Source organism: Epinephelus fuscoguttatus, linkage group LG2, assembly GCF_011397635.1.
Source record: "Epinephelus fuscoguttatus linkage group LG2, E.fuscoguttatus.final_Chr_v1".
Classification (NCBI taxonomy): domain Eukaryota; kingdom Metazoa; phylum Chordata; class Actinopteri; order Perciformes; family Serranidae; genus Epinephelus; species Epinephelus fuscoguttatus.
The window spans coordinates 1506491-1521844 of record NC_064753.1 but is presented as its reverse complement, the minus strand read 5'-3'; the positions used below and the strand labels follow the sequence as shown (position 1 = coordinate 1521844).

At 42.8% G+C, this 15354-nt stretch overlaps 1 protein-coding gene across 1 annotated transcript in view; it reads right to left on the bottom strand.

The window, feature by feature from the left end:
• iqgap1 (IQ motif containing GTPase activating protein 1) overlaps positions 1-15354 on the bottom strand; it is a 144958-nt gene that overhangs the window by 16840 nt on the left and 112764 nt on the right. Inside the window, exons 18-29 of the mRNA XM_049602676.1 lie at positions 12019-12161; positions 11765-11935; positions 11590-11673; positions 11426-11497; positions 10973-11042; positions 10519-10883; positions 10245-10408; positions 5492-5716; positions 2487-2627; positions 2313-2397; positions 935-1167; positions 392-524 (exon numbers count right to left, since the gene is read on the bottom strand). Of these exons, the coding sequence (XP_049458633.1) occupies positions 392-524; positions 935-1167; positions 2313-2397; positions 2487-2627; positions 5492-5716; positions 10245-10408; positions 10519-10883; positions 10973-11042; positions 11426-11497; positions 11590-11673; positions 11765-11935; positions 12019-12161 (1886 nt within the window). The remainder of the gene's footprint in view (positions 1-391; positions 525-934; positions 1168-2312; positions 2398-2486; positions 2628-5491; positions 5717-10244; positions 10409-10518; positions 10884-10972; positions 11043-11425; positions 11498-11589; positions 11674-11764; positions 11936-12018; positions 12162-15354) is intronic.

The following is a 15354-nucleotide window of genomic DNA, read 5'->3' as shown; positions in this document are numbered from 1 at the left end:
TTTTGGTTCCAAAGGTACCATGTGAAAGTGATTGGTGGAAACTGGGCTTTACAGATTGGGTCCTCTTCCATATAGCCCAGCATGTTGTTTCTATTATGGCCCAGATTTCACAAACCAATCACTGACTCAAAGGGCCTTCATGTTTTAGCCTTTAAGTGTCAGCTTGAATATGGTGTGAATGCATCTGAAGGCCACTGTAGGTTCTCCTACACACTTGGACAGGGAGGTATGTGCAGAGGGAAATGCAGTTGGTTGCAATCTGCAACCTCACCACTAGATGTCACTAAATACTACACACTGAACACTTCAGGTAGAGACTGACAGGAACACATGCGTGGCAGTGGGAATGATTGGAAACAGAAAGAACAAAAGTCAAGGGGTCCGGACTCACTGTGTGAGTGTTGATAATCTCTCCAATGGAGATGTAAATGACAGGTTTGGTGACAGTGACCAAGTCAGAGTACTGATCCACGTTGAACTTCTCTTCAAGTGAGGGAACATCACACGCTGCCAGGAAGAAACGCCTGTGGTGGAAGATGCGAGGGTTAGAGTCAGGTGAGACAAAGGAGATTTAACCAACAAGGACAACTAAGTAGCATATCTGCTTTAGGGATGCCCGATAATATTGGCACATCATCAGTATCTGCCAAATTTGGCTTTAAAATGAAATATTGGAATCAGCCAAAATGCTTTTTCTTAAATTGCACAATGACTGAATATTACATACATGAAAAGCATTCTATTTCATATCTCCATCTGCTGGTAGGCCATCACAATAAGAGTATGCATAATATGGTGTTAATTCCACTACAGGAGAGACCTGATGATCACTAAAATTAGATGGGGGGAAACAGTAGATAAATTGATATTGTTATATATTGGCATATCAGCATCCCTAATCTGCTTCATAATTCTTAAATCGTTAACATCAGACCTGAACTTCTGATAGGAGGAACTGAGATATTCATTTATCGGATTGAGATGGGCATTGTCTCCCAGGAACATCTTGTTGGAGGCAGCATGCTGCAGCATCTTGGCGACAGATCCCAGATTTCGCCGCTGCTCAGTGGTGAGCTGGCCACCTGCTGACACCTCAATGATGTCAAAGGCATCTGGTGCTACGATGGCCGGGTTCATGTAGCGGTAATATAAGAGGTTCCCCACAATCTGAAGAGTCAAAAAATTAAATGAATCATATTGTTAAAATTATTCAGATCAGAAAATGTGAAAATATGTGATAATATGTGATATTTTTCATGCTTTATGAGCCTTTTTTAAAGATGAGAAATATTACCACAAGTTGTAGTGACATATAAAAGCTCTTAAAACTAGAAAACTGAGCAAACATTTATAACTTAAAACACTAATCAGACTGTTTACAACAAATGTAGTGAAGTTATATCCAAAGATGCTGTGTGATACAGCCATCAACAGAAATACTAAATATGAGAATCAGGCATTAACCTAGACTATTTTCATTGAACTTAAGACATTTAGAGATTGCATTTGTTGTCATACAAGAAAACAGTTGCAAGTTTCATCTTTGTTAGCATATTTATATTTTAGAACTATTGAGATTAATCCTGATTGAAGTGAGTTGAGATTTAAGGATCTGGTGGGTGCTACTGCAGAAATAGGAAAAGCTCTTGACCATGTCTGGACACAGCTTGTGCAGGAAGAGGAGAGCCAGAAGAGTGTAATGGCTTGCCTTAATATCAGCAGACAGAGAAGAGGACAACACGCCCACCCTGACAGAGAGGCTGCAGCTGGTTGGTGAGGCAGGAAGAGCATAGCAACAGCAGGAAAAGAAAAAAAGACATAAATGTGTCAGAAATAGGGAGAGAACAGGAGAGCTAGGCAGAAGATAAGAGAACAGAAGAGGCAAGGAAGAGGAGCTATGGTTGTCCAGTTCACCAAGATAAAAGGGTCAGTTCACCCAGTTTAAAAAAAACAAACATATATTTTAGTATGACTTCAAACCATCTGTATGCAGAGGGATGTAGCGCTCAGAGGTTGTAGCTGGCAAATCCATCTGTATACACCAGTTTTTGTCACTGTGATCTGTTTTTCAATTACATTTTTTCATGTTTTTGTGCCACAAATCAAATGAAATTCATCTTAGGTGTATGTTATAGCAGAAGTCTCAGTGTTAGATATCTCACACTAATTTCCACATGAAACCAAAATAATCTGCATAGCTAGGTACCAATGTGTTAATTGGGAACTGGAAAATTATTATTTTTCTGTGATTTGGCTAAACTGACCCTTTAAGGGCTGTGGAGCACATTAAGCCTACAATGAAAGATGCAAACCTTGAGCAGCTCATCCTCTGTAGCATCTGGAAACTTCTCATGGAGGGTGTCCTTTAGCACCTTGGAGATGAAACGCATCCCGTATCTGACAGATGAAAGTCAAACAGACAGCGTGAGACAACCAGGTGGGAAAAAAAAATAGCGATGAAGTGATGCTGTGAGAGATGAACATACGGAATTTTATCCACTGAGACGATTATAGCAGACAGGAATTTGTCAGTGATGGTCTTCATGTTTCTGATGGAGGCTTCCAGTCTTGTCCTCACCTCCTCGTGGGCCATAGCCTGCTCTGGAGTCACATCATAAGGCAGCTTACTGTTAAGAACAGAACAGGCAGGAAAAAGACCATCAATGCTGATCAGAACATCTACAGCCTTTTGGCTATTTTGCATTATTATGCATGCTATTATCACTGCAAAAACCATTCCAAAATAAGCTTAATATTATGTCATTTGCAAGTACTAAACAAAAAAGTCTGTCAGATGGGTAAGCAAATAAGCAGTAATGACTCGATAAGATTTCTTTAATCTAGCATAAAAGTCAGAGCACTTAAAAGGACGCCATAACTTTAATAGAGAGACTTGATATAAAATATTATATATATATATATATATATATATATATATATTTTTTTTTTTTTTTTTTTTACAGATTTCAAGTCTTATTAAAAAATGATATGCTCATATGCTCTACTGTTATAAAGTGAAGATGCCTGTGGATATTCTCATTTATCCAGATCATAGTTATGTCAAGGCAATTGAATCGAACGCAACTGGACATAGTTTTGTTTTAGAAGACGTTTCACCTCTTATCCAAGAGGCTTCATCAGTTCATGCTTGTCTGACTAGGCTGGAACTAGTCTGACAAACTGGTGTGAAAAAACCCAGGTATTTAACCTCTGAGGAGGTCTTCACAAGGCCGATGATGTCTTTGGTTCGTTAGTGCTCCAATGGTGTGTCAACAACGGTCGTTGAAACTCCTGCTGCAACGGTGGTCGTTGGAGTCATTAGTCACATGAGGCCATTTGTTTAGATCATTGTTTTTAGAGGTTAAGCTGTTAAATCTCCTGGGCAAGGATGGAAGGACAGCATTATAGGTGGGGGATAGGTGGTGTCGCAGACCTCCTCTATTGAGAGATGTTTTTTCCAATTTCACATAGATGGCTTCTTTTACACCTCTTTCAAACCATCTGTCTTCCCTGTCCAAAATGTGCACATTGCTGTCTTGAAAGGAATGTACTTTCTCCTTGAGGTGTAAATAGATAGCTGAGTCTTGCCCTGACAAATTAGCCCTTCTGTGTTGGGCCATGCATTTGTTTAGTGGTTGTTTTGTTTCACCAATGTACAAGTCTGGGCATTCCTCACTGCATTGGACAGCGTACACCAGGTTGCTCTTCTCGGTGTGCCTAGTCAGACAAGCATGAACTGATGAAGCCTCTTGGATAAGAGGTGAAATGTCTTCTAAGACAAAACTAAGTCCAGTTGTGTTTGATTCAATTGCCTTGAGGGTTATGAAGTGAAGTTTAATCAAGTACAGTTATAATAAAGTTAAATAAAGTATTTATATAATAAATAAATCAAAGTGGAAGCACTGGTGCTTTTACTTTGAAGCACCTGGCTCGTCTCGAACTGGAAGTGTTTATGTTTTTGCTGCAAACTTGAAGCTTCCAGTCAATGGTTAAATGTTAGCAGTAAATCGAAAGAAAAACTGTTGCCGCAGCAACATTAAACGTGAGAATTTATTCACTATAAGCAGGAAAGGGGCGGCAGTGGCTCAGTCCATAGGGACTTGGGTTGGGAACCGGAGAGTCGCCTGTTCGAGTCCCCGTCCGGACCAAAATATGGAGCATGGACTGGTGGCTGGAGAGGTGCCAGTTCACCTCCTGGGCACTGCCGAGGTGTGTGTGTGTGTGTGTGTGTGTGTGTGTGTGTGTGTGTGTGTGTGTGTGTGTGTGTGAGTGTGTGTGTGTGAGAGAGAGAGAGAGAGAGAGAGAGAGAGAGAGAGAGAGAGAGAGAGAGAGAGAGAGAGACCCACAGGATAGAGCGAGAGAACCAAAATGCCGAAGCGACTCTCATGCAGGTGGCTTAAAAAAATGATGCAACAATTAATACTTGACGTTCCCAACATAGTCAATTTATATATCCTATGAGGAATAAGCTATGATACATTGTGTATAATGAATATCTCACCCACCCCTACAAGGTGAGTCTGGGGGCATGTGGGTGGGGGAACAGGGAGTGCAGGGCAGGCCGCGTGTGTTGTGTGTATGCATGATAGTAAAGCAATAAAGGGACAACCTGAAGGTAACATTACCAAGCGTAACCAGAGTAGTCAGGCTGTTTGGAGATAAAACCTCAGACACAATGTCCAATGAATCCTTCCCTACCTCCTTCCTCCCTCACATAAAGAAGAGCTGAGTGTCACTCAATTGTCCTTCCCGGCTCCTTACAGTTAAGACAGTGCTGAAGATAACTGAAAACTGGGATTTATTAATCTTCTATCGAGACCAACTTAAGTGGATCAAAACATATCAGATGTGGAATTCATCTGCAGATGCTCCAGTTCAAAATGAGACCAACCTTTTCTTTAAATGTCAGTTTTTGAGGCACAACAAAGGCTAAAATGTGGCCTGCAACAGATTAGGTAAGGCTTGTTTTTAGCCGAGATGACTGCTGTAATTACTTCTGCTACATGATCTTGTTGATTACTTGCTGCCCCTACTTGCAGGTTAAGAGGAGTGATGAGTCAGCAGTCAGTGATGGCATAAACCTGTCAATGAAAAAGGCCTTTCAAAAATAGTAAATCACTGCAACTACAAGAGCTCCTTGAGGATACAGTCATGAATGTGCATAAGAAATATTAGACTGATGGGTCCAGTTGTATGTGAGATAAGCTGCAGACAGACAGATACATACATGCACACACATTTACACTACTGAACGCATTTTCCTCTTCAGGGTTAATAATATGTAACTGAGAGAAATCTATTTAATATTGATATAAAAAAAAATCTGATCGAATCATCTCAAAAGAAGTTGCAGAACTTTTTTCATTTGCAGTGATGTTGCAGTATGTTTTTCCTATAAACGGAAAATTAGACAGTCACTCTCTTGTCAGGTAGAAGCCTCAAAAGAAGCTCCTAGAAGGAGCTGGCAGTGACAACCTCGTCTCCAGCTCACCTGGCCTCTCCGGTCTGCGTCTCCATCTGGTTGACCCAGCTCTTATAGATGTCCACTGGGTCAGTTTTGATGTTAAGCGTTTTGTCATCCATGATCTCCTTGACAACGGGTGCCAGGATCTGCCGCAGTGCGTTCTGTCCCCGCGCACCTCGGTGGAAACTCACCACCATCTTGATGACTGTAGGGTTTCCTGTGACGATCTCCTTCATCTGGTCCACTTTTGACCTGCAGGCAGGTGTTAACACATTTTACCGCATATTCATGTGCCATTAAACATTTACCGTGGTCATAAATTATTTCCCCTGCCAAGGAGGTTATCTTTTTGGTTTGGTTTTTTTGTTTTTCAGCAGTATTTAAGGAAAAACTAAAACTTTGCTGTCGTTAACAAAGTGAGATATGATATTTGGCCTTGGCAGAATAAATACCTTACATCTTAAGATTCAGTAGATGGAAGTAAAGTTCAAAAGCACAAAAGAGTCAATTGTAGAACTATGATTAGTCCACATCACAATCAACAGTCAACAGCGCATGCTCTGCTGCGACACCACAGTCTGTTTGTCTGTCAGCGTCTTGTCTGGTCTTTTTGTTATTTTTGTTAGTTTCTGTCAGTTCTGAGAGTCTCAGCTGTCAGGCTAAACGTCCATCATGCCAGATCCATATAAAACCGTCTGGATTATATTTATAATCCTATGGATCATGAATAGGGTTGGGATCCGGATCCATAGGATTTTTTGGAACCGGGTCCAAAGTTCCGGTTCCGGTTCCATCACATTTGGAGTAACAGTTCTTGCAAACAGTTCCTAGATTGTAAAAAAAAAAAAAAAAAAAACAACGTCACGTGCATTTCCATTAGAGTGCGGCACGGGCCGCATATTTCTGTCCGAACCCGACCGAGCCCGACATTATTTAATTACTAAAGCACTGAGTTTGTGTCACACAGTTGTTATGGTTACAGGCTTTAACAGGCTGGGTGTGCTCAGCGGAGAGGGAGACCTCCATGTTTGAGACGGGAGCGGGCGGCGGGAGGTCTGCTTCCAGTAAGAGGAGAGGGAGAAATATAACAAAATAAGATAAAATAGGAGAAACCTGTCTCCCTCTTTTATTTTATTTTCAGCGTTTAATCAAGGTGGAGGCGGGCGGCGGGAGGTCCGAGACTTCCAGCGAGGGGAGCGATAGAAACAAACAGCCAATATGTGTGTGTGTGTGTGTGTGTTCTGTTCAGGTGTTGTCACGTAAATAACAGTGGCCAAGCATGAATGCATATAAGTATTTTTTATTACATTGCTGTGGTTAATTTGAGGTAATAGTGTTAATGTAGAAATCAGAGAATCACTTTTTGTTGTTATATATTCTCAGGGAGATGATACAAGCTCTAAATCTGAAATACACACCACACACAAATGTGTATTTTCATCTAATTGTAGACTACTGTACAACAGTTAGAATAAAGATTTTGTATTTGTATGATTGTATTTTTGTTTATTATATACTTGTTTAAGTATAGCAAGTATAATGAATATAATGTAGGAATCGGTAAGAGGAATCGGTAAGAGGAATCGGTAAGGAATCAGAATCGTTAAAATCCTAATGAGTCCCAACCCTAATCATGAATGACAGTTCAGCATTAGCACCAGAGGCTACCTAAGCACTAGCACTGTAGGCTAGTGGCTACAGAACACTCAGCTGTGCCGGGATGATCTCTAACTTCTATCCTCTGCAATATGAAACCAGCAGTCCTCCTACCACCGGAGATTCGTCCAAGGAAAAGGGGGAGACGGGGAGGTGTATGTATGAGACTGAGAAAGCCCATCTTCCCTCCATCATACTGGCTAACGTACGCTCTCTCCAGCTCTCTAGTAGTAAGTCCAAAATGGACATACTACGGTCCAAGTGTCGGTTGGAGAGAAAATACAAAGAGGCTTGTATTATTGCCCTGACTGAAACCTGGATCAATGACATGACACCAGATGACACTGTCAGCCTGGATGGCTTCACCACCATATGGGCGGACAGAAAGGACCAGTCAGACAAGGAAAGTGGCGGAGGGGTCTTCATATTTACCACCAAAAGTGTTGTAACAACATCAAACTCCATAATAGAGTTTGCTCACCCAACATAGAGATGCTAGCCCTGTCACTTCGTCCGTTTTATCTCCAACGGGAATTCCCCACTGTAGTTATCGTTTGTGTTTACATTCATCCCAAAGCTAATATGAGAGTGGCAGCAGAGCAAGATGCAGCTAACTTTCTGATGGCTAAGTTCCCCGAAGCTCCAGTGTTCTTTATGGGAGATTGTAACAACTATACGCTTGAGGGGGTCCTGCCCTCTTCCCAACAATATGTGGACGTACCCACAAGGAAAGAACAGAGATTAAGCACTTAGAGAGAAATGGAAGCCATTCCTGCGCAAAGACCGGCCCTTGAAATGATCACTGGACAAATCAGAAATTAAATTCTTCGGGCCAAACTCAAATACAAAGACAGTTTAGAGAATGAGGTCAGAAATATGAACACAAAATAAGCCTTCCATAAAGTAAAAGTACTGAATGGTTGCGAAACTAGGCAAAATAGTTGAACAACATCAGACCCTACCACTTTGCAAATACTCTGAATACATTCTGCAAAAGGTTTGATAACCATAATTACTCTGCTGACTGTAAGGAACTGTTGAGAGCCCTTCCTTTTCAGGAGCCCACGCAGCCTCCCTTCACACAGGACGTTCAACGACAGCTGGCCAGGTGCAAAGCTGTGTGCCATGGAGCTCTCCTCCATCTTTCACTCCATCTTCTGGGAATCCCACAGGACAGCCTCAGTACCCACCCTCTGGAAAACCTCCACCATCATTCAGGTACCCAAGAAACCCTGCCCCTCAGAACCTAATCATTATCAACCAGTTGCACTAACGTCAATAATCATGAAATGCTTGGAAAAACTGATCCTGAACATCATCCTGCCAGCTGTCAGACCTCAGCTGGATCCCTATCAGTTTGCTTATTGGGCCAAGCGGGGGACAGAGGATGCTGCGGTATGCCTCCTCCATCCCCTCCTTCAACATCTGGATTCACCAACGGACAACTTCGCTACAATTGGTTTTGTTGATTTTAGTTCTGCCTTTAACAATATCCAACTCCATCAGATGATCAAGAAACTCCATAGCCTCAAAATCCCTTCACTTCTCATCCACTGGGTTCACAACTTTCTTAGACCTCAGACTGTTAAAATAGGTAACAGCATTATCATCTGTTATTACAAACACCCGTGCCCCCCAGGGCTGTGTCCTCAGTCCCTTTCTGTACACTCTCTATACAAATGACTGTACTAGTCCTCATTGTAACATTGCATACTTTAAATACTCTGACGACACTGCCATTCTTGGATTACATAATGACCATAATTCTGTTACAGGTTACCAAAACACAATCTCTCATTTTACACAGTGGTGCACAGACAACTATCTACAGTTGAATGTGGACAAAACAAAAGAACTGGTCATCAACGCGCCTCATACTGGATTGGATACACTTTCCATTCATGGAAAGACGGTAGAACAGGTTGATAATTTTACATATCTTGGACTCGCTCTGGACAATAGACTTAGTTTTGATCAACATATTACTTGTGTGCATGCACAATCTCAGCAAAGATGTCATCCGTAAGCTCAGATCATTGTCTGTTGCCCCTCATCTTTTGCTGTTACTCTACAAAAGTATTATGCAATCTATCCTATTGTACTGCTTACCATGCTTTTTCAATCTACTGACCCTTGTTAACAAAAACAAATTTTTCAGTATTACACATATTGCTTCCAAGATCATTAGTCTCCTCACACCTCAACTTTCTGATATGAATGAAAAAGCCATAATACGTGGTGCACTTACAATAGCAAATGACACTGATCATCCCCTCTATCGCTACTTTGAACTTTTGCCATCGGGCCGGCGATAGAGAACTTTAAAATGGAAGAAGGATCGTTTAGCAGGAGCAGGAGTTTTGTCCACTTAGCCATTGCGGCGTTGAACAAACTGCCTCGCTGATGTGTTGTTGGTGCCATGAGGTTTGGTCTGGAGATTCTGTGTATTGTCTCATATGTTGGGTGTGTGTTTTTTTCTGTATTGTTCCTATGTGTTGTTTTGTTTGTTTTGAACAGACTGCGAAGTCAAATATCCCTCTGGGACAATAAAGTCTAATCTAATCTAATCTAATCTAATCTAATCTAATCTAATCTAATCCATATTCACAAGTACCTGTAATCCTCTCTCTGGGGCAGCTGACACATGTAGCTGCTCAAACGCAATACAGAAAGCAGTGGTTATGGAGCACTCAGTGATTTCATAAGAGAAGCTGTAAAACTATAACATAATGTGAGTAAATATTAAGTTACTAAATCATACTGGTTAAGAAGTTTTTTTTCCTGTATGCAAATATAAATTTGACTCAAGGGCAAGTGTGATACATAATATGTACATGATATTAAGTGTTTAGGGGTTTTCACGTTTGTGTAAATGTAATGTTTGTGAAGCATTTCCAATTTCAAAGTACATAATAAATGCAAAGCTGAGATGTTGAGGCTTCGGCAAGGCACAACCAGATTTTGACATCATTCCAGTAGTTTTGGAAATATATCCTGACATATATAGTGGTTGCGCTTGCAGATTTGCATATCGTGGAGTAATGCACTATCAGACTTGGCTGAGGTCTGCGACCTCTGAGTGTCCCTCTGTGTTTTTGGATGTGCTTAAGTGTCTGGCTCTCACTTGATCTCCTCCTGCAGGGCAGTTTTGAAGAGCTTGGTTAGCAGATACTCCTCTCTCTGGTTGGAGGCGTAGTTATACAGGGTGAAGATCACAGAGTCCATGAACTTTGTGGATTTGTTCTGAGGCATCTGGAAGATCAGCTTGGCGAGATATGTGGGGTTGGTCTTAAAGGAAGCAGACATTTGGTTAAATATTAGAGAGGTATGGACATGGAAGGCTACTGTGATTCTGTTGTTCAGGATCTAAAAAGAACAGAGATGTGCTGTTACAATACCTGCAACAGGTAAAAGAGGTACTGGTAGGCTTCCAGTTTGACCCTCTTTTCCTTGCTGAGGGCCTTCAGGCCTCCCTTCTGCTTGTTCATCATCATCATGTCAGATAGCTGGCCCTTGTTCTTCTTGGTCAGCTTCTTACTGTGGGACACCACCTCTTGCAAAGTAATCTTGTTTTTGACCAGTAGCCCAATCTTGATGTCCATCAGGTTCAGGTCATTCTCCAGCTGCTGGTTGGAGCGGATGTTGGTGACCACCTCCTCGCGGAGCCGCATCAGTTCCAGCTCCTCCTGGAAGTCCTGATCACTGTGGTCCAGCAGGTGGACAAACTTCCTCACCACCGCCATCGGGGGGTCGTCAGCACTGACTGTGTAAGGAAGGACATGTTGAGAGTTTAAGTCACCATCGAAGCTAGAGACCAGTTAGCACAAAAAGTCAGTTTGGAATCGTATTCACTCAGTGTCTTGTAGTCATCTCTGGCCTTGTTGGCTCTAATGAAAGCCTGAATCTTCACCACATCATTGATCTGCAGGAAAAAACAATTATTTATATGATCAATAGTCTTCATTATAAACAGCACAAACTTGATTAATGTGTACTGTCCTTTTTATAAATAAAACAAACTGAAACTCCACTGTGAGTTAAAGTGGAAATGACTTTGCTCATGTCAGAGTGCTAAATGAGCCTCCCTGGAACCCCACAAGACACAGACTAAATGTCAGCAGATACAGTGGGGGAAAATTATGCACAGTGAATTTAAACTTTTATTAGATAACACTCCAGTTTATCTACTTTAAAACCTAATTCCTCCGACAGAAAATTTACAACCCCTTGTCTCGGTTCTCTCAAACTGTCAAAAATTCAAATAGCTACTTTTATGTAATAAGGATTTAGGCTATAAATACTCACATGATCTTGGAAGTACTTTAGGCGATCCTTGTACCTCTTACGAGCTTGGTGCATCCGAACCATGGACTGTATCTGAGAAAGGCACAAACGAATTCTTCAGTCTTAACTGCATTTTTACTGCTGATTATCATACTCGGATTATAGACAATATTTACAAAATTTACCTTGACAGCCTCTGCAGTGTGGTCCTTCAGATACTGCTTACGATCTTTGAACTTCTTCCTCTGCTTGTGACCTTTCCAGTGGGCCTAAGAAAAAAGCAATCAGTGGAGTAAGTCCTGCCAGCAGACACAAGCTTCGATGTGTAAAATAGGACAATTATATACAGTTCTGTCTCACCTGTATGCATGTAACAGCTGGGTCTTGGGATTTCAGGAAGTCCATACGCTCCTTTAGGGCTTTTCTTATCAGGTAGCCACGGCAATGAGCTTGCAGCTTGGCAATTAGAGACTCGTTAGCCAGCCACAGCTGCTCTCTGTTGTAGGCTGTGGTTACCCCGGAAACCACCGACTGACAGGTAACATAATACAACCAGTTTATGGGGGTGTTAAAAAGCTACAGCCATGCAGTGCTGCACAGGAACAGTGACCTACCTGGATGTCCTCCTTGTTGAGCTGGGTGTTGTTCTGTATGAAGCCCTCTGGCTCCACCCAGGTGCCCTCCTTGGTCTCCAGATTATAGTAGTAGTTGTGTCCTCCCTTTACCCAGTGCTTCACCCACTTACTGCCATTATCACCTGGATAGGCAGCGTAACAGAATGCAAGTGAACAAGAAGGAGGCACAACTTGGGACAATGATTAGTCAGAAGCCTCATCCGTCCATCTTACATTTATTTCAGAATATGATTTTTAATTAAGTGAAAAAGCAAATCAGTGCAATTTGTAGGTAGATGCATGTGTGAAGGAGATTTCCGACTTGCAGTGTAGGCAGATACCACCATTCAAAGAATGACATTTGGAAACTAAGTTCTAATCTCCTCATCAGGCTAATCAGCGTAACTTAAAGGGGACTTGTTATACGTATTTTTTCTTTAAGAACATAAGAGGGCTTAAGATACACCAAAGCCGAACCATCTGTGGAAAAGAGGGGCCACAGGAGCAGCGCACAGCGGTAGCACCTGGTGAGAAGCAGGAGAACTCCAGGCAGGAAGTGCCCCACAGCACTGGAGATCTCTCAGCACCTGTGTCACCTCAAGACGTCAGGAGGGATCCACCTGATGCCACCCCAGAGAGAACAACCCCACCCCGCAAGGGAACGAATGGCCCAAGATGGGCAACAACAAGGAATGGCACCAACTAGACCAAGATCTCGACAACATGCTAGAAGCCACACTAGCAGGGACAGCTGAGCAGAAAGTCAATACTCTCACAACAATAACATACAATCTGGCAAGGGAGCATTTTGGAATCAAAGATAAGAAAGTTAACATCAAGTCTGCACACCAGCCAAGCAGAAGAGAAAGGCAAATCTATTGTTTGAGTGAAGTAATCAAGATGCTCACCAAGCAGTTCAAAAGAGCCCCTGCTGATGAAAGGGAAGGCATCAAGGATCTGACAAGTCAACTCCGGGAACACCTCTGCAGACTCTGAAGAGCAGAAAGCACTTGGAAAAAGAGGAAGGATAGGGAGAAGAAAAGATCACAGTTCACCAAAGACCCCTTCCGATTCACCAGAACACTGCTGGGTGAAGCAAAATCTGGAAGGCTGACCAGCCCCAGAGAAGATGTGGAGGTGTTCTTGAGGGAGACCCACAATGACATCTCCAGAAACCAAGCCCTGGATGCCAACCCAGACATCAACAGCATTAAGACCCCAGAAAAAGAGCTCAACATCAGTGAACCATCCTGGAAGGAAGTCCAAGAGATGGTGAAGAAGGCCAGAACAGGATCTGGCCCTGGCCCAAGTGGTATACTCTACAAGGTATATAAGAAATGCATAATGCTCCTTCGGAGGCTGTGAAAGCTGTTACGGAGGATCTGGAGAAAGGGCACCATTCCATCATGTTGGAAGAAGGCAGAGGGCTGTTTCGTGCCAAAGGAAGAGAACTCCTCAACTGCTGACCAATTCATAACAATGTCACTGCTAAGTGTAGAAGGCAAATCTTCTTTTCTGTACTGGCCAAGAGGATGACCTCATACATGACAGAGAACAGATACATCGACACCGCTATCCAAAAATGTGGAATCCCAGGCTTCTCTGGATGTCTGGAAAAACACCGGAGTTCTAAGTCAGATGATCCGGGAGGCCAAAGCCAGCAATGGCAACCTGACTGTTGTCTTGCTGGAATGCCTACGGATCAATCCCTCATGCCCTCATCCATGTAGCATTAGACCACTACCACATCCCTCACCACATCAAGGGAATGATCACCAGCTACTTTGGCAGAATCCAGCTACGATTCAAGATAGCCCTTTTTACAACTCAGTGGCAAAGCCTGGAAAAGGGGATCGTAACTGGCTGCACTATGTCCCCCATCCTCTTCCTCATGGGAGTTAACCTCCTAATAACAGCTGTGGGGAAAGAAGCTCGGGGTCCAAAAATGGAGTCAGGCATCCGACAACCCCCAATAAGAGGTTACATGGACAACCTTACTGTGACAATCACAACCCATGTGGAGGCGAGGTGGGTGCTAACTGTTCTGGACCACATGGCAACGTGGGCTAGAATTAAGTTTAAGCCAAAGAAATCCAGGAGTATGGTGATCAGGAACAGGTGCAAGCTGCATGTACAAGGGGAAGTGATTCCATCGATAGAGAAGAATCCAATCAAATGCCTGGGAAAGTGGTTTGATGCTTCACTTACTGACAGGAACAACATCGCCAGTACAGAAATGCAGACAGAGGAATGGCTGAGGAGGATCAAAAAATCAGGGCTCCCGGGGAAGTTTAAAGCATGGCTTTACCAACACGGACTGTTGCCAAGATTCATGTGGCTGTTGACTGTGTATGAAATTCCTATGACAAGCATAGAAGGAGTGGAGAGGAAGATCAATAAGTACCTCCGAAGGTGGTTGGGAATCCCTCCAAGCTTCACTATAGTAGGCCTCTACATAAGATCAGGGCAGCTCCAACATCCTCTGTCATCCATGGTGGAAAAATTTAAGGTTGCAAAGTGCAGAGTCGTAATGACATACAGAGACTCCCAGGATGAACAGACCAGACATGCAGGCGTTATCACAAGATCAGGATGCAAATGGGCAGCTGACTCATCTGTTGCACAAGCCAGGAGGAGGAGATGGGCAGTGATTTGGCCACCACTGCTGACCCACCACCAGGAGGGTGTTGCGGTTAAGGGTCGAAACACCCAATGAACGATGGGTACCGCCTGATGACATCAACTCCTCCTGGCCGAGGCTACATTCACTTAAGGTGAATGAAGGGGAAGCATCTTCAGATGTATTTGTAATCCAGGTTCGTACTTATATTTTGGCTTTGTGCTAGTTTACATGCTTTAATGTTCAAAAAACACATTTTTCCCCCCATAATGCTTGTGCTGAAACACCTGGATTCTGTTCTGTCTGAAACGCTCTGTTTTAGAGCCTGTCTCTTCAGCCCCATTCCCACCAAGCAGTCTGGTTCAGTTCAGTTCAGTTCAGTCCCCAGTTTTGCTCATCCCTCTGTTGGGCTACCTAGCACACAGATCTGGTACTAAAAGATGGAGCTAATCTCTTATAGATGACAAACACTTTAAATAATGAGTGGGTCTTCAAGCGTTTCAAAATACATGTTAATTTTGACCTGATTATGTGATCGCCTGCCTAGGAGGGACTAAATGCACAAACCCACTATTTTTAAATATCCCATGGAGAGAGACTCTCACTGCAGCCTGTTCCATTTTGTTCTGAAAATGTCTGCATACAGAGTCGTTCTGTCAGTGATAAATGAGGTGCAGACATACATCTGTGTCACTGGTGCTGGACGAAGCAGCGAG